General features: G+C 44.2%; 1 protein-coding gene across 2 annotated transcripts; it reads left to right on the top strand.

Annotated features, from left to right (window-relative positions):
* Positions 1 to 317: 317 nt before the first annotated feature.
* LOC139804031 (tumor necrosis factor receptor superfamily member 1A-like) lies at positions 318 to 17,549 on the top strand. Of its 2 annotated transcripts, none has more exons than XM_071760780.1 (10): positions 318 to 527; positions 10,340 to 10,541; positions 10,834 to 10,962; positions 11,292 to 11,435; positions 13,401 to 13,482; positions 13,799 to 13,866; positions 14,078 to 14,200; positions 14,548 to 14,585; positions 15,310 to 15,469; positions 15,981 to 17,549. In XM_071760780.1, exons 1-10 carry the CDS (start codon positions 489 to 491, stop codon positions 16,280 to 16,282), a joined length of 1,287 nt encoding a protein of 428 aa, XP_071616881.1. In that variant the 5' UTR covers positions 318 to 488; the 3' UTR covers positions 16,283 to 17,549. The 2 variants fall into 2 exon arrangements, with proteins under 2 accessions (XP_071616881.1, XP_071616873.1); XM_071760772.1 differs by lacking the exon at positions 318 to 527 and adding an exon at positions 540 to 1,210.
* Positions 17,550 to 18,689: the final 1,140 nt, after the last annotated feature.

Genomic DNA, 18,689 nt, shown 5'->3' with positions numbered 1-18,689 from the left:
AACCTAAATATGCTAGTTTTGGCTGATGAATACCTTTGTTTAAGATTATTTGTATGCTGACAAGGCACTTAATATAAAACGAGTTACTTTCTTAAAACAACGCGGTTAAGATTCACATGAACTTAACATGAAAAGTACGGCTGACAGGTGATACACGCGCCTATAAGGAAATTTCAAGACTACAGCAACCTCCTTTGACTCCCGTGTAGTTGTAGCCAGGCGACAGACACCTTCAACTTCTCTGTCTCGAATTTTGAAGGAAAACCGGCGCCGGCGGTGGGTTCGGGGAGGAGGGCGGGCAGGGCGCGGCTCGGAGCCGGGCCGCCCTCTTTCCTGCCGCCGCTGCCAGGAAGTTGGAGAGACAGGAGGTAGTTTCGCTCCCCTCCGCTCTTGCCGGGGCTGGGCAGGGCCGGGTAGGGTAGGGCAGGGTTGGGGAGGCTTCTCGTCGCCGGGGATCCTGTCATGGGGACGTAGCATAGCGCGGAGCCATGCGCTGCCCAGCGCTGCCCTGCAGCTCTCTGGGGACGGTAAGTCACAGTGGAGGCTTCGCCGGTCCCCACAGAACTGGACCGGACCTTGTCCCGGCTGGGAGCACCGCCTCAGCAAGCGGCAGCGGCTCCGCTTTGCGTGCCTTTCCCCCGGAGCTGCAGCTCCAGGACAGTGCCCGCCGCAGGACTTTCAGTCCCGGGCTCTTTTCGCACCGCCGCAGGGCTCCCCCTGGCACCCGGTCGCCCCTTTCTGCTCCCGCTCTCCGTGGGTTTTGGCTTCCCTGACGGTAGCCTCGCGTCGGGAACAGGAGCCATTTTGTCCAGCGGGGTGGGAGGGCGAGGTTGTTGCGGTCGTGGTGGTGAGGGGGGCCGGTGCCGGGTCGACAGGAGTGGCGAGAGGCGGTCGGGGAGCCTGACCGCGCCTGGCCCGCCCTCACCTGGCAGCCTGCGGTGTAACCGAGCAGCGGCGCTGGGGCCCCAGCTAAGGTGAAGCCAACCCGGCCGTGCTTTTTCCTCCTTTTCCCGCCCGCCGCTCCGCGCTAAATTCTCCGCCGCCGTTTCCGAGATTTATCCCTGGGTCAGAGCTAAAAAAGCAGCTGGGTTACAGGAATGTCGGAGGGATGCGTGTAGCCCTCGGTGCGGCTGTTAACTGGCGGGGTGCGGGGCTGTCCCGGCAACGAGGCCAACCAGGGGCACGGAGCCGCCCGGGCCGGGATGCGGAGGTGAGGGAGGGCTGCCGGCGACGGAGGATGAGCCGGCCCTGAGTCAGCCGGTCCCGCTTTGCTGCGCGGTCGTCCGCAAGTGCCTGCGGTGGAATGGGTGGCCGCGTCCCTCGGTGGACTCGAGAGAAGTCTCGGCGCTACTCTGCGGCCATTTAAGCAAGAATCGGTGGGCTGTGCCTACGCCCCAAATCACGGGATTTTTTTGAAAGCAAGTTTACGTTTGCTGGTGAACCTTCTTTAGCATTCTTGGGTACCTCGGGTCACGATTTTTAAGCTGTTCCTTGAAATTTTGCAAATGAAAAAGTTACATGTGAAAGAATCATAGAACGGTTTGGGTTGGAAGGGACCTTAAAGATCATCTAGTTCCAGCTCCCCTGCCTGGGCAGGGACACCTCCCATTAGACCAGGTTGCTCAAAGCCCCATCCAACCTGGCCTTGAACACTTCCAGGGAGGAGGTATCCACAGCTTCCCTGGGTAGCCTGTAATGGTGTCTTACCACTCAAGAAGAAAATAATTTATTCCTAATACCTAATCTAAACCTACCCTCTTTCATCTTAAAACTGTACCCCCTCATCCTGTCACTACATGCCCTTTTGTAAAAAGTTCTTCCTTAGCTTTCCTTTAGGCTCCTTGAGGTGCTGGAAGGACACTGTAATGTCTCTCCAAAGTCTCCTCCAGGCTAAACAAGCCCAACTCTCTTAGCCTGTCTTCATAGGAGAGCTGCTCCAGCTCTGTGAAAATCTTTGTAGCCCTCCTCTGAACTCCAGTCAGCAGCTCCATGTTCTTCCTGTGTTGGGAGCTTCAGAACTGGATACAGTACTCCAGGTGGGGTCTTGAGAGCAGAGTAGGTGGGGCGAATCAACCTGCTGATATTTGAGAAAAGTTTGGGAGCTCTATGAATAACCTGACTGCTAGAGGTGAACGACCATCCAGTATCAGCAGAGGTGTGATAAAGCTTTGACAGTAGGGGTGATGTCACTTAGCTGAGTCATGACATGGCATTAAATTCTGGTCTAGAAGTGACAAGGTCAAACTGCTTATCCCTGAACACCCCAGCATCTTAGTAACAAGCACTTGCACTTGACTACATTAGACTTGTAATGATGCGTTAGTTGTTAATTTGCTGTCAGAAAGTTGTTACTGCCCTACTCAAAGTTGTCTTCTTCCATAAGTTTATTTTTTTTGTACTTGGAAGTTTTTGGAATCCAGATAATAGAGTTACAGCTAGCACTTGTAAGACCACACAATTGTAACTGTGGACTTGGAGTATTCTGTACATTTTCTAACTGTGGATCACTTCCATCTCTGGACATAGGTAGGATACATAAGCTGTTGAGGTGACTTACAGATTTCAGAGCAGTTAGCAAATATGGAATAGCATATTTCTGACTTCAGTACAGTGGTGGACATGTTTTAATAGAATCACAGAACTGCATATTTTATAGTAATTCCCATGCTATATGTCGTGTTAGGAATATTATTGACAATAAAACATAATATTAACTATTACCAATAATAGTTAATAATATTAACTATTATTAAACAAAAATAACTAGATTCTCCAAGTTAATTATATGCTCTTCGGCTATATAATATTCAGGAGGAAGAGTATCCTTCAGTGGGATTCTTTTTTCTTTTTGAGGACATTTTAAAAATCCTATTTATGTGGTAATTTCAAGTTCTCAATTACACCACACTGACTCATTACAGATTATATTTTCAAAAAAATTATTCTACTTTTTTCATTGTTACAATTCTTGCTCCGTTGCATGCCCTTTCACCTTAAATTATCTTCCAAATCATCCTATATTTGGCCTCATGGTCTTTCTTACTCCCTTAGTGCTCCCCTTCTAGTTTTCTGATTCTTTAATGATTCCTCTCATTCTTCAAAATTTCTTACAGTTTATTTTCATGCATTTTCTCTTTTTACATGTACTTAACCTAATTTCCAGGTCCTCTTGTGTTTTCCCTGTTTAGTTCTAACTTTCCCAGTGGAAGAAATGGCATCTGCCTTTGCTGACGCCAGTGTGTTTTCTGTCTCATTAAAAAAAAATTAAAATGACAATTTAATTTATTAAACTCTGAACATTTTTATAAAGAAAAAAAAGACAAAATGGTCTAAAAAAATACCTCCCTATATTTGTTTTGAACCTGTCTCCTGGATGTTTTATATGATGTCTCTTATTTCTGAAACTGGAAGCCAAAGATACACACTTTCCAGTTTACTTCCTTCAGTCATTCCAGTTCACCTTTCCCATGGCATTCCTGACTTTAGAGCTGCTGTAATATCCTATGCTCAGGTGTTTCTATTACAGACCAGTATTTTTAATCATTCCCCTTATGGCAGCCATTCTGTACCACTGATCATCCTCATTACCTTTCTCTATATTGTATCCATGTTAATTTATATTCTCAGGATTGGGAATCAGAACTACAGCCGTATTCAGTCTGTATGGATTTATACACTGGTATAACAAAACTTTCTGTTTTGTCTTCAGATCTTTCCCTGATATTTCGTAGCATTAGATTGCATTTCTGATTGCTCTGTTCAACCACATTCATTCCACTTTTTATCCACTTATTAGTCCGATTTATGGTTTTGATGTCTGTCCACTTTTAGCAAAGAGGAACGTGTTGATATCTGAGTCTCTGCCAATTTCAAATGTATGGTAATTTATCTTCTCAGTAGTAATCAGTTTTGTCAGTTTGGATGTCCTTCCCTTTTTTTCAAATAATCAATTTTTTGCATTAGCGGGAATGACCACTTTTGTCATTTAGTTTCTTCTTACCCATTTTTTTAATTAATCACAAGAGGTCTTTGCTTTTACTTGGGACAGATGTCTGGTATTTTCTTCCACAATCTTGTCCTCATCCCTGGACAGCTGAGTGCTTCCTTTGAACCCTTGGTAACACAGGCCTGTCGGTTGCAGTCTCTGAACTTGACAATAGAAAAGTGCATCTCAAGGCAACATTACTAAAGCAAACAAGAGTGTATCACTTCCAGGGAAGAGGACTCAGCACATGACGATCACCTGACACTTAAAAAATTCACCCTGTGAATCACTGACCAGGGGTGTGAGGGCAGCTGCGGCACAGGGCGAGCAGAAGCCAAGAGCTTGTGCACAGTGGAAAACTGGGTAGAGATTGGAGGGGGAGGCTCCTGCTGAGCCCTCCCACAGCTCTTTCTCCAACAGAGCTCTGATGCAAGGTCATAGAGTGTGAACTTCTACTTTATTACACTTTAAAAAAAAAATCTCCACTCATATGAAATAAAAACTTCCAAATTTATATACTATATCTGTACACACGCATTTTATGAGGTGATGTTCATAATCTTTAGTGATCAATCACAGTTTTGCTTTTTAAAATAAATATTCCTAAAACCTTTGCATAAAAGATATTGTCAGTCTCCTGGTGTTAGACTAGCTTAAAACACAGCATTTCTTCCATCTGATCTTCATAAAATGAAGGATTATTTACAATAATAGCACTTACATCCATATTTTGACCTTTCCAGATTTTAGTGAGCAATGAGTAAATGTTGCTTTAATATACATCTCTTAGTGTTTGAAGCAGAAGTTCTGGTTTCCCATGCATCTTTGTATAGCAAACTAAAAAACTGCAAACTGTAAAGAGCTTTTGGGAATGGCAAAGCAGTCAAAATCCACAAGGGTAGTCTTGCACCCTGATTTCTTTGTTTTGATTACTCTGAGCAGGATCTCTGTTTTCTTCTGAACTTCCAAGATGGCTAATTTCTTATTGCTTATAGATGAGTGGTGTGTAGCTTACTTGTGCATTGGTGTATGTCATTGTTGAACTATTAAGCAAAGGGAAGTTTCTATTAAATAATAGAGAAATTCTGATAACGTGTAATGCATTTTTTTTTTTGCAGGTAATTCTTTGTTTAAAAATGGAATCTGCAAAATGGAAGTCTTGTTTGAGAAAAGCAGTTGAATTAGTTGGTGGGGAAATGCTGTAATTGCATGAGGAATACATAGGTGTTAAAAAAAAAGGGGGGGGGATTAAGCATCATAATCTGTGGTTTTTAACAGTGCATCTGGATTTGTAATGTTGTATTCTAAAATTTTTCAGCTTTATGCTTTGGTATTTAGGAAATCTAACCTCTGGGAATTATTAATTTGGACCTATGTTAAACACTATCCTAGAGTGATGGGCTATTCTATTTGAATTGTTTGGTACACTAATACCTGAGCATCTGCTCCAGCAAGTGTTGCATTCCTGTTAGCCCACATGAACAGGCGTGGGGTTTCAAGACTCTGCGTGTCATATCAGGGGTCACTTCCTGCCTCTCTAATTCCCCCCTTCCCATGCCTTGTGATTCCTGTGACCAGGCTGGGTGCCTTTGGGACATCTGTAGGCATCCACTGGCTTTTGAGGAGAGGGGAATCTTGCTCTCAGCAGAACCATCTCCATCCTTTCTTCCAAGGTGTGTGTCACTGTACCTGCTGCCTGCACCCTTCTCCCGTGGGCAAGGAGCCTTGCAGGTAGCAGCAGGGATGTGTGATACAGAGCTGTGGTGTTCCTGATGAGTAATTCAGTACTTCCTAGCACTGTGTCCACCTTGGCAGGTGATAACACTGCGGCCCTGATACACTGCACTTTGCACTGCCCTTCTCCTTCAGGTACTTGTGCCTTTTTTCTGCTTGGGCTGAGAACAGTGCTCCCAATGTCCCCTCTTATTTCCAGCCCCCCACATCTTTCCTGCATCTCTCTGCACTCTTCACTTTTATCTCTGCTGTTTCTTTCTTTCTTTGACTAATTCTTGCAAAGGTGTTACCTCACTTAGAGTTCTCCCTGTGATCTGGTGAGGCAGAGGGAGCAGTAAGGTGTGAATTGTAGTGATGGCAGTAATTCAAGATTTGGGGCTGAAGATGGTGCAGGGCTCCTAATTTCTGTCTCAAATGCCAAAACTTTGCATACAAGAGCTTTTCGTCTTGTGCAGCATGGGGGGTTTTTTTTTTTTGTTTTTTTTGGTTTTTTTCCCCCACTTTCTGTCAGGCACTAAGTGCTGGCATGAGACATGAGAAAGAACTAGGAGTGCCTCACATGTGAGGAGAATATGCAGGGCACAGATGCCATCCACAGGGAGATAGAAGGAAACAGCATTCTGGTTTTAATCTGCCATATTTGTCCAGAAGAGGGTCACAAAGATGATCAGAAGGCTGAGGCACCTCTCCTGTTAAGAAGACAGGGTGAGAGAGTTGGGGTTGTTCAGCCTGGAGAAGGCTCTGTTGAGACCTGGCAGCAGCCTTCCAGTACCTGAAGGAGGCCTATAAGAAAGCTGGGGAGAGACTTTTTACAAGAGCATGTAGCAGGAGGATAAGGGGGCTTTAAACTCGAAGAGGGTAGATTATGTTAGGCATTACAAATAAATGCTTTACTATGAGGGTGGTGAGAAACTGGCAGAGGTTGCCCAGTGAATTTGTGGATGTCCCGTGCCTAGAATTGCTCAAGGGTAGGTTGAGCAACCTAGTCTAGTGGGAGGTGTCCCTGCCCAAAACAGGGGGGTTGGAACTAGATGATCTTTAAAGTCACTTTCAATCCAAACCATTCTGTGATCTACCATGATTTGTTTACTTCTGCATCAGTTTCAGAAGTGAAACCTAGAGTTTCTGCTGACTCTTTTTTTCCTGGGCAGTCCCTGCTCGCTAAGAATGTGAATCACTGGTGTGCATGATGTGGTTGGGTGGTTTAAGTATCATTCGGCTTAGGTAATACACTCTATCCACATCTCTGTGCAGCATTGGTTAGTATGTTCATTATTCATTCTCCCAGTGAGTGGAACTGGAGCATACTGAAAATCTGCCAATATAAAATCACCCTATTTCAGTTGTAGAGGACATGTAAACTGCCTTGGTGAGCTGTTACCAATGACTCGAGGCTTCAGTGCTTGGTATTTGGGGCCACATCAGTCTGGTGACCAGTCATCAGCAGTGTTCCTCAGAGTTTTACTCTAGGGTCAGTTCTGTTCAATATATGAATCACTATTCTGGATGCCAATTTCAATTCTGCATGCCAATTCAACTACAGTTGAATTAAGAGTTGAATGCACCATTAGCAAATTTGCTGATTGGTCTGTGACTCAGTTCCTTAGATTTTGAGAAGCACTAATGTGTTAACTCTGGTTTGATTACACTTATAGACACTCACTCAATCTGAGAAAATGAAAATGCCTGTACTGTTTTCTTTTGATTTTTTGGAGGTGTATCTGACCAATTTTCTTTGGCTTTTTGACTTGATCTTTGGTGTTTTCCTTAGTTGTTTCTATTGCTGATTTGTCTGATTTAGGGGTTGGCTGTATATATTCCTATGTTAGGGGATTAGTCATTGGCTGTATAATCAGGATTTTTTATTGGTACTGTCAGGCCATGTGTGTGAATCATCTTTTACCCATTTTCCTGCAATTAATCTTGTAAGGCTGTCAGCTGCTGAAACAAGTTTTATTTCTTACCAGATTGTTGGAGTGCACACATTTATCCTGTGGTCAGCTAATTAAGTCGGAAATGATAGCTATTTAAATGTGGTTCTCTTTTTCCTGTTCACCATTTTAGCATCTGGTCTGTTGAATATGTCTTTGTATGACAGAGCTCTCTAAAAAATGGAGGTTTTACTTTATCAGAGGTGCACAGTCCTATCCTTATTGAGGTTTTAAGTGGCTTTAATGGATATCCTTTTCTCCCCCAAGGCTTTAATTTTGAGGGAGACAGCACAGGGCTGTTGTAGCAATCTAATTTTGTGTATCCTTTCTTAAGCTTGCAAACACAAATTTGTGGTTTACCTTTATTAGTTTACTTTTGCTACAGCTTTTTACTCTAACTCTCCTAGCTGAAAAAGCAAAAAGAAACAGCAGAACTCTGCAGAGGCTGTGCATGTACAGCTGGTCATCTTACCACTTTCAAAAAAGCAAGCTGGGGAAACATTGCAATGCAGGGAAGCTGGTGTTGTAAAACTCAGTGTGAGATTGTATAGATGGGGTGGGGTGGTATTGTGATAAAAGAGAGTTGATTTTCATGCATTCACATGATCTGATGTATAGACTACATTGGCACACACCCACCCCTCTCTGTAGCACACTCAGAAACACCAGCATGTGTATGTCCAGATGGTGTAACTGGGATTACTGGTGTGCAGTGCAGATGACAAGGGATGCTAGCTGTCAAGTCTTCATCACATCATGTCACTGGGGTTCTTCATGGCACTACCAACTAGTTTTTGGACAAATCTGTCATACTCTTTGGGAGTCATCAGCTGGTATGGGATAGCACTTAGCCACAGGAGCTTGCTGGCTTCAGGCTCCATAAATCTTCATAGAATTTTCAGGGTTGGAAGGGACGACCCCTCTCCAATGGCCAAGGACACCTCTCACTAGATCAGGTTGCTCAGAGCCCTGTCCAGCCTGGCCTTAAAAACTTCCAGGGATAGGGCTTCTGCCACCTCTCTGGGCAACCTGTTCCAGTGTCTCACTACCCTCATGGTGAAGAAGTTCTTCCTCACATCTAATCTAAATCTACCCTCCTCTAGTTTGAATCCATTCCCCCAGTCCTATCACTACCTGACACCCTAAAAACTCCCTCACCAGGTATCTTGTAGCCCCCCTTCAGATACTGGAGGGCTACAATAAGGTCTCCTTGGAGCCTTCTCCTCTCCAGGCTGAATCACCCCATCTCTCTCAGTCTGTCTTCACAGGAGAGCTGTTCCAGCCCTCTGATCAACCTCATGGCCCTTCTCTGGACACACTCCAGCACATCCATGTCATTCTGGTAATAGGGGCTCCAGAACTGGATACAGTACTCCAGGTGGAGTCTCGTGAGAGCAGAAGAGGAGAATCAGGTTTTTCAACCTGCTTGTCATGTTTCTCCTGATGGAGCCAAGGATCCTTTCTGGGCTGCAAGTGTACACTGACAGCTATGTTCAACTTATTTGGGCCACAGCAGTGAGAGCACCGAATCCTGTCTTGCACCGAGTTGTTTCCCAGCTCTGTTTTAAAATTTTTTTTAAACCTTTTCATTAATGTATATTTTTCCCTTGTCTGAATGCATGTTTGAAATACCAGGGTGTTTTTCTGCTGCACCAGCAGGCAAAGGGGTCATGTTTGTGATATGCTGCAATCTCATTACTGTCCTGGTGCAGTGTCTTTTGCTGATGAGTCATCTATGCTGTGGTTTTACCAGAGCATAGACCTTTTGGCCATGACATAAACAGAATATTTCTCAATTTTGCTGCTGGGAATACTGTCCTGAAAACAGTGTCCAGGGGATGGTGTCCTTGCTGTTCTTTTAACGTTTCGTTCTGCTGTTTCTTTCCTTGTGTGTGCATGCTCACACTCTTACACACATACTGGAGTCATGCCAATATCGGTATTTCTATTAAAATTCTTGACAACAGCTATCTTCAAAATGATAAACAACAAGTAAATCTTAAAGGAGTTTTTTAAAAGTGCACATTTTTCTGGCAGACTGCTCAGACTGAATGTTAACAGCTGCATCTTCAGAGTGTTACGTTTCACAGGGGGAGAACTTGAAAACCCAGCATTCCCATGTTTCTCGGGCTGACTTGCTGAGGAGTTTTGGAAGCTTTTCTGTACTTTGCTTGCAGTAAGATCCTACCCTGCTTTCTTACTCCAAATTTCTGATCTGCTTTATTTTTCAGTAGAACTGCAAGTATGGGATGCTTTCTTCTCTCTGGGACATCTGTTTCTAGATGGGCAGTCTTACTGCCTTCCTTAATAACAACATTCTTTTGATGTTGAATAACTTTATTGCAGGCTGCAGCATTTTCAAGGCATTCCATCTTTAAATTGCACATCATGAAAATAATTTGCTTTTTATGCAACCAGTTTGTCATAGAGACCATTGTATGGCAGTTTAATAACACAGACGGCAGGCATGGAATGTTTTGCATGATTTTTTTTGTAAATAATCTCCCCCTACACTTTTGTCAGTCCAGGGTCATCATATCAGAATTGGTAAGGTCAATCGAACTCACTTTTATTATAACAGTTAATTGTAAGTGCTGAAGTCAGCTGTGCAGTCTGTAGGGGCATATGGTATTTTCTCACATTATTTTTCTCACTCCTTCTTTCCCTCCCTTCCCCTCTGTATTTACAGGTTATCCTTACATTTGTCTGTGTGTTGATGAAGGAATCTATAGAAATTGCTTCAGTGTCATATACATTGCATGTCCATCAGGAAGCTTTGGATGGAAGAGACCCCTCTAACCTCTTGAGGAGAGAGAAGAGGCAAGTGCAGTGTCCACTGGGTCAATACCTGCATCCCAGAGAGACCCACTGCTGTATGAGGTGCCATGCAGGTAGGTAAAATAAGTGCAGCAGTAGTGACCTTCACTGCTGAGGCATTTCCCTGTCCTGCACTCTCAGGCTAGATCAGTGCTCCATTTCTTTGGTAGCTATTGCTAAACAGAAGAATTCTTCTATCTTCTTGTATTATGACTCTTTTGGGATGTTCTTCACATTGGTATGAGGAAGCATTTTTGGTCCGTACACTGACAGCTCCAGAATTTCTGGGGAATCAGTGACTCCCATCCTCTCTACAACAATGCATTTGCCTTCCTGTCAGAGCTCTGTTAAGTGATTTTCTTGTAGGTACCTACAAGGAAAAAGACTGTGATCGGCCTGACCAGGCACCTGTCTGCCCTCAGTGTCCTAATGGCACATTCACAGCTGTTGATAACACCATGTCTAAATGCTTCCCATGTACACATTGCCGTACAGGTGAGTGATGTGATCTACAGGACCTGAGGAAAATGGGTGGTAGTGGCAAATGGGTGGTAGTGGCAGGTGGGGGGGATGGTGGTGATGATAAGGTGGGCATGGAAGCTTGTCAAAGTCAGCAGCTGAACAGGCAGAAGGACACTGTTTGGGAAGGGATTGGAGAAAGCAGAAATAAGGGTTACCGAATCACTACAGTCTGAGACAGTTTGCAGGCCTTTATGGCCTTTCTATGGGAAGATGAGGGGATAACAATACCTGTCATTGTGACAGTGCTCTCAGCTGAAGGTGAAGATAGAGGATGGAGTAATTACTTCTGCTTTTTTTTTCAGAGTTTCGGCAGATTGTAGTGACTCCTTGCACCCCAAAGCAAGATACAGTATGCGGCTGCCGGAAGAATCAGTATCAGTTTGGTCAGTCCGATCTCTTCCAGTGTAGGAACTGCAGCTCATGTGTCAATGGGGTTATTGCCAATTGTGAGTATGGCATGGATATGGCTGTACTGTACAGATGTACTGTACTAGGATAGGGATTAGCAGCTCTCTGTTCATTTTCATGCTGCAGTGCCTTGTAGTGATTGTATTTTTGGAACAACTCTTGGTTTTGCCTGCCCCCTTTCCTCAGAAAGACTGCCTACCTTGGCATCAGTCCCTGTTTTTTATTGCAGTTTCTATCTTTCATTTATCCTTGAATGGTTTCTCAGTTTTGGCTGTTGTGAGATATTTTCTACTTCTGCCTTGCATGTACTGAAGCCAGGTCTTTGTGATCTGGAGCAGATTTCATAGAATCATAGAATCATAGAATCCTAGGGGTTGGAAGGGACCTCGAAAGCTCATCTAGTCCAACCCCCCCTGCCAGAGCAGGGCCCCCTAGAGTACATTGCCTAGGAACGTGTCCAGGCGGGTTTTGAATGTCTCCAATGAAGGAGACTCCACAACCCCCCTGGGCAGCCTGTTCCAGGGCTCCGTCACCCTTACAGTAAAAAAATTTTTTCTGATACTCAACTTGAACCTCCTATGCTCCAATTTACACCCATTACCCCTTGTCCTATCACTGGTCACCACTGAGAAAAGCCTAACTCCATCTCCCTGACACTCACCCCTTACATATTTGAAAACATTGATGAGGTCACCCCTCAGTCTCCTTTTCTCCAAACTAAAGAGACCCAGCTCCCTCAGCCTTTCCTCATAAGGGAGATGTTCCACTCCCTTAATCATCTTAGTAGCTCTGCGCTGGACTCTTTCAAGCACTTCCCTGTCCTTCTTGAACTGAGGGGCCCAGAACTGGACACAATACTCCAGGTGCGGCCTCACCAATGCAGAATAGAGGGGGAGGAGAACCTCTCTTGACCTACTAACCACACCCTTTCTAATGCACCCCAGGATGCCATTGGCCTTCTTGGCCACAAGGGCACATTGCTGGCTCATGGTCATCTTCTTGTCTACCAGGACCCCCAGGTCTCTTTCACCTACACTGCTCTCCAGCAGGTCAGCCCCCAGCCTATACTGGGACATCGTGTTGTTCTTCCCCAAATGCAAAACTCTACACTTCCCCTTGTTGAATTTCATCTTGTTCCTCCCTGCCCAACTCTCCAGCCTGTCTAAGTCTCTCTGAATGGCAGCACAGCCTTCTGGTGTGTCAGCCACTCCTCCCAGCTTAGTGTCATCAGCAAACTTGCAGATTTCCCCCTTGCCTTCCTTTTTTGTCTTTCTCCTGATGCTCATTGCATTTTCCTCATCAGCTGCTGGAAGCACTTTGAGTACAATGGCTGAAAATACTGCTGGTCCCAGTGCCCAGATGAACTGCTTGTCTGTTGGTTGCTGAACTATCAGTGTACTGTGCAGTGTTTTTAAAGAGTGGCTCAGGTAATGCTGAACTGTACCCAATGGCATTTAGCATAACCTGGGGTTGGTGCAGGTGCCTGGGAGAAGTACCCATGTTAGCTGTCCCAGGCTGCCTCACATCTCCAGTCAGGAACTGGAGATCTTACCAAAACACTGCTTGCTGTATTCCACTTTGTGCTGTAGTCTTAATTCTGTTCATCTGACTTCCTCACCAGTCTCAGCTGCTCAGGGTCCACTTCTTCCTTATCTTTGCTTGACTAATGTGATTTCCTCTTGCTGTCAAGCTTGAACTTGAGTGACTTTCCACACTTTTGCACTGGAACTGTCATTATACATCAGACGAGTGTCAGATGCACTGTAATTTTAGTCCCTTTTCAAGATGTTCCTGACCTACTAGTACAGTGGTACCCTTACTTTTTATTATTTGTGTCCTCCCTCAGCCCCATCCTCCGACATAGACAGAATCCCCTTTCTCTTTTACAGTAGCTGTTCTCCAGGCTCAAGAGGGATAATCATCCACCATCTTGGAGTGGATTTTTCTTCTTTTGTTTTTTCTTCTGTTCAGATTATGGCAATGGTTTCTTCTTTTCTCTGCAGGTTCAAAGTACAGGAACACAGTTTGCAAGTGTAAGCCTCAGTTCTTCCGGACACTTAGTAATGTTTGCAAGCCTTGCAACAGGTGAGCTTTTTTCTCCCTGTGCTACTCCACTGAGTAGGAGATACAGCAGACACAAGCCCCATAGGGGGTGGAAATTTTTCTCAAAGCTCTGTCTGTCTTGATATAACTTTACAACATTCTGCTTTTCTGGGGCAATTGGGTCTTCCCCTCTGCCACCCCTAGTCTTCTCCATGTAGGTGTCAGCCCTCTAATGTCACGAGACACACTGCATTGCTCTGCTTTGCAGGTTCATCTTTACTTGTCTGTTACTTAGGATTGTTTCAAATGGCTGGCATTTCACTTCATGCAAACTCACCTCTCTGATTTGCTCTTTCAGCTGTGTTGGAGAAGAATGCTTGCAGTGTCATAGCCCAGTGACTACCTCACAGACTTCATCTGGGTTTAGTGAGTACTGGGGAAACTGAGGGACAGTAGAATCTTTTCAGTGTGGGCTTTTGTTCTGTTAATATTTTTTCTAAGGTGTTATTTTCTCCACTCTCAAACCATTATTCTTTTCCTCCCTACCATCTGCAGGTCTTCACTTGATGTTCTTCCTCTAGCACTTACCATGACTTTTTCAGTCACTCACTCATTTGCCCGCTTTCCTTTTGTCCAGATGGAAGCCTTGTCCTTGGCATCATCGTTGCAATATTTGTAGTTATCTTTGTCCTCTACATTGTATATAAAGTAGTGAAGTTGGTTCAGAAAAATGGGATAGCATCACCTTTTTACTCCTGTGGTAAGTACGGCAGCATATGCAGTGATATTAACCAATTAATACACACTGCATTTGCTGTGTCTTTGTATGTGCACACATGTGAGGGATAAAGTGGGATCTCCCCTTACTCTGCTTTGTTGCAAGGCCAGAGGAACACAAGAATTCAATAGCTAAGCTTATTGGTGCATTTCTTAAAACTCTGCATCCATGCCTATAGCTGTGACTCAAAGTGTGTGTGAGTTCATTACTAGGACATGTGCATTTTGCTATAAAAACTCTTTGAGGGCCTGGCTGTGAATAGCTGTTTTCCTGTTTTCTCTGGGATGAGAGGAAGTGAAAATAATTTGTTTTCTTTTTTTTCTTTAAAGCTTCTTTGCCGCAGACAACCAAGGAGCCACTGCCTGAGGTGAGCAAGATGATGTTATAAGAGCTTTCCTTCCACTTCCAACTATGTTATTCTGGGATCCAGAGTAAGATTTATCCCATGGGCTGTTTTCAGGGTTTCAAATGAACCGAATAATAGGGCATTTTAACTCAGAGGTCTCTTACTGTAGAGTGTGGAACCATTAAATTTTAAATTCCATTCTTTTAGAGGGTACTTTTCAAACTCCTGGCTTTTTGTTTTTTTCTTCCTGGATGTATTGCTTTCAGATAGCTGGTCCTTAATCCCTTGCTCTCCCTATATAATTGGAGGATGTAACTAATATCGGTTCAGATTTGACCCCACAAGCCTCTCAGCACTGCTTCAGTGTTCTTTCAGGTCTGGTATTGCTCTGCAGCTAAGAGGGCCCAAGCAGCAGCTGAGGTGGGGTTTCCAAAGCCTTTACAGAAACACAGCATGTGAAGCTTCTAAAATGATTGTAATTTCTGGTCACAGCCTTACTTGATTCTGTAAGGAATTTTTTTATTCCAGACTACTATTTTTTTGGTACCAGAAGAGAGTTAAACTACTTTTCTGCTGGAAAGAAATGTTTTTTGCCTTCTGCTCAGCCAAGTCAGATAGGAATAATTAAAACATAATCCCCATCTATCCTGGATAAATTTTAGTAGAATAAAGCCACTAGTTTGTTGGAGGAGACAGGTGTATTGTGCTACGGAGGGTGATTCTGTACTAAGAAAATGTCTTTCAGGTTGAGGTAAAAAGAAACGAAATTTCCACCCTTCTTCCTGAGTCCCAGAAGGAAACAGAATTGCTACTGAATGCAACACCACCACCTGCACCTCTGCTGCAAAGTTCACATGAATTACCAGACTGTGTCAGACCTGCCAGGAAGACACAGCTTCCAGACAGTAAGTGAAGCTCCCCCATCTTTCCTCCTTCCCCTGGCAAATAAAAATTGGATAAAGCAGATGCAGCTAGGAGGATATTAAACAGACCTTACCTGGTGTACATGGCCTGTGTGTATACTTCATGTATGACACAGTATAAAGGCAGAAGCCTCTGGAGCCTGTGAGCTTGTATATGTTAAAGCCTTTTCCAGCAAAATGGATTGTCCTATGTGGTGACATGCTGTCAGTCTTAATGCCTCTGGGATGGTGACCTAGAGCATTCTTTTGGCAGGCAGCAAGAGCCTAGGTGTGTGTACTTAGCTCTGCTCATAACCTTACAGAAGAGTATATGGAAGCATTCCCATTACTTTTTGACAAATAAGAGCAAGTCTTGACATCACACCAGTCTGTGTGACTACTCTGTAGAAGATGTGAACAGGATGGGGCAATGCATGATCCCACTGGGTGACTCATACTATGCTTGGGGCTCCGGGATCCTGGTTCTCACACTTTATTTCATCTCTTTTCACAGACCCTGCTATTCTCTATACTGTAGTGGATCATGTACTGCCATCTCGGTGGAAAGAGTTTGTGAGGCGTCTGGGTCTGAGTGACTGTGATCTGGAGCGAATTGAGATGGAGCATCGGCGTTTGCGAGATGCCCAGTATGAAATGCTTAGACTGTGGAAACTGCAGAAGGGCCATGCTGCAACTGTGGAGCACATCAGCTGTGTTCTCAACCAGATGGAGCTGAGTGGCTGCAGTGAAGCTGTTCAGGAGGCTTTGCTAAACCAGAACTCTCCACAACCTTGCAGCGTCCACAGCCACCTTTGATCTGTTTCTGCTTTTGTTGCCTTCACACTGACTGTTAAGAGAGGATCATAACTCCCTTTCCTGTCTTCCTTTTCCCATGCTTTCCTATCTTTCTAACACTCAACTGGGTTTGTTGGAGACAGCAGCAGATGATCTTGGAGGAAGGCTGAGGTTTGCTTCTCAACCATCATGTAGTTCAGCATTTTTGAAACCAAGACAGGCCTCTGCAACTCTTAATTTCCCAAGGAGGAAAAGCACCTTATAAACGAGGTGGTGTGTGGGCTCTGATCAAGATGAAAACAGGAGCTCATAGGGACTTGATGGATCAGTTACTCAACAGGCAAGTTGTTGCTGAAACAGGTGCTGCACTCACCATGTGGTGGGTGAAATTGTAGGGTGATTTGGTTGATCTGATTGTTCAGGTGGCGAAGTACTCGCTCACTTTTTGCAGATTATTTTTCTGCAAGATCAGACAGTTGAACTGGCTCACATTGCAGCCATTTGATTGCTCCATCTGACTCGAGGGAAGTGGTGGGAGGACGTGCCTATTTCTGAGAGAAGGACAGGGTTGCCCTCTTGCGGTATCAGCGAGTTATTGCTGTGATGAAGCAGTCAAGGAGACTCAGAAGCGGTGGCTGTGCCAGAAACAGGAGGATGTCATCCTTTCTACACCCCAACTTCCCTCAGGCCCAAGAGGAATAAGGATTCTGAGCCAGGGAGGCAAATTAGGGGGTTGGTGCTTTTTTTCTCAAGATTTTTTCTGTACCTAGAAACAATGTGAGATAGCATTAACAAAACACCTGCCTGTGTCTTTGTTCAGGTGCAGAGGGGAAAGGAAAATAGGTGTCTGTCTGGGTGAGAAGATACTTATGTACCTGGTAGCATGAACATCTCCACAAATCTTTGCTTGCACACAGGTTGGTAGGCTTGTGTCTGCCTACTTACCTATCTCTCAATGATTAGCTGAATCTGATCTAGCTGCAAATGGGACTGTGTATGTATGTGTACATTATATTTTTAGCAGCTGTTGAATAACTGCACACTACTTCATGGACTGCATTCTGTGATTGCTACTTGGTTGTAGAGTACCATCTTCAGGCTCTCACCATCACTTTACCACAGGTATTACCCTGGGTGAAGAAGTAGGGAAAATCAATTAGCCTGCATCATTTGCAGGTTGTCCACACATTTGTAATGTGGATACTTTTTTAGTCCCTCATCCCTTGACCGGAGAGAAACTTTCTATTGTAAATACACTAAATGCTCTGAATTAAAATGAGTATTTTTACCTCTGCCTCAGTTCTGGTTTTGTCCATATTGACTTCTGAGAGTGTGGGCAGGGACATAGAAAGGTCAGTAGCTTCCATAAGTGGCAAGAGTGGGCTGCAAGAGTGGGTGGGTTGATGGTCTGGTTTAACTTATATTTTTTTAAACTCAAGTTTTATGAACTTTTGTATATAAAGCTTAGCTGCCCTTGTCACAGGAAGCTGGCTGAGGGCAGGAAGTAGGGCTGAAATTAAATTTGGTTATAGGTCTTCTCAGACATTCCAAAGGGGATGATAGCATATTTAACATGGATTTTTAAACAACATACATTGAGACATTTTGATTTGTATTTGGCTTTCTAAAGGGGAATGTCTTTATATCTCTAAAAAAGGATAATAATAGTTTATATTAAAAACTAATCTCACAGAGGCATGTTTTTGTCCTACTCTACCAATGGGAAACTTGGAAGTGAAGAGTTCACAACAGTTACTGATCAAGACAAGAACTGAAGTCGGTTTTAATTCCCTGTTTGAGGCTTTGCTTTGCTTATGCCTACATAATATTTTCATTGAGGCACAGCAGTATGGTAACTATTGGAAATACATGCTCTAGGTGTGAAACTGTGCTTAAAGTGGGGAAATCCTCAGAAACCTTCTGCAGGTATGATATCTAAGCCTTTTTTTTTTCTTTTTAACACATCCAACCGTGTAATCCTAAAATCCAGGTATTTTAAAGTTCACTGTGCAAGGTAAGCCATGATCAGCAGGACACAGACCACTCCCTGATTGTCAGTGACCTCATGCACAAATTCTACAGAAACCCACGGCCCTGAAGCCTTTCAAAAATGTTAAAATTTTCCTCAGAGTAACGAAGGTGCCCTGGGCAGGTCATAGGTGTGAATGTCAAAGATGAGGCTCCTCATGCTGCTCCCTCTGAGCCCGCGGCTGCTAGAAAAATTGAACTTAAAGCTTGAGTACTGTGTTCAGTTCTGGGCACCTCACTGTGGAAGGGACATAGAAGTGCTGGAGCGTGTCCAGAAAAGGGCAAAAAAGCTCATTAAGGGCCTGGAGCACAAGTCGTATGAGGAGTGGCTGAGGGAGCTGGGGCTGTTTAGTCTGGAGGAGGCTGAGAGGAGACCTTGGAGCTCTCAGCTGCCTCAAGG

The sequence above is a fragment of the Heliangelus exortis genome, chromosome 1, assembly GCF_036169615.1.
Source record: "Heliangelus exortis chromosome 1, bHelExo1.hap1, whole genome shotgun sequence".
NCBI classification, from domain to species: Eukaryota; Metazoa; Chordata; class Aves; order Apodiformes; family Trochilidae; genus Heliangelus; species Heliangelus exortis.
This window is presented reverse-complemented; position numbering and strand designations above follow the sequence as displayed.

Excerpts from the sequence above, each read along its gene's own strand:
- LOC139804031 (XM_071760772.1), top strand. The coding sequence starts at position 1,109 with ATGCGTGTAGCCCTCGGTGCGGCTGTTAACTGGCGGGGTGCGGGGCTG. Across the intron at positions 1,211-10,339 it reads GCCCGGGCCGGGATGCGGAG|GTTATCCTTACATTTGTCTG; the intron begins GTGAGGGAGGGC and ends CTGTATTTACAG. Across the intron at positions 13,483-13,798 it reads GTTTGCAAGCCTTGCAACAG|CTGTGTTGGAGAAGAATGCT; the intron begins GTGAGCTTTTTT and ends TTGCTCTTTCAG.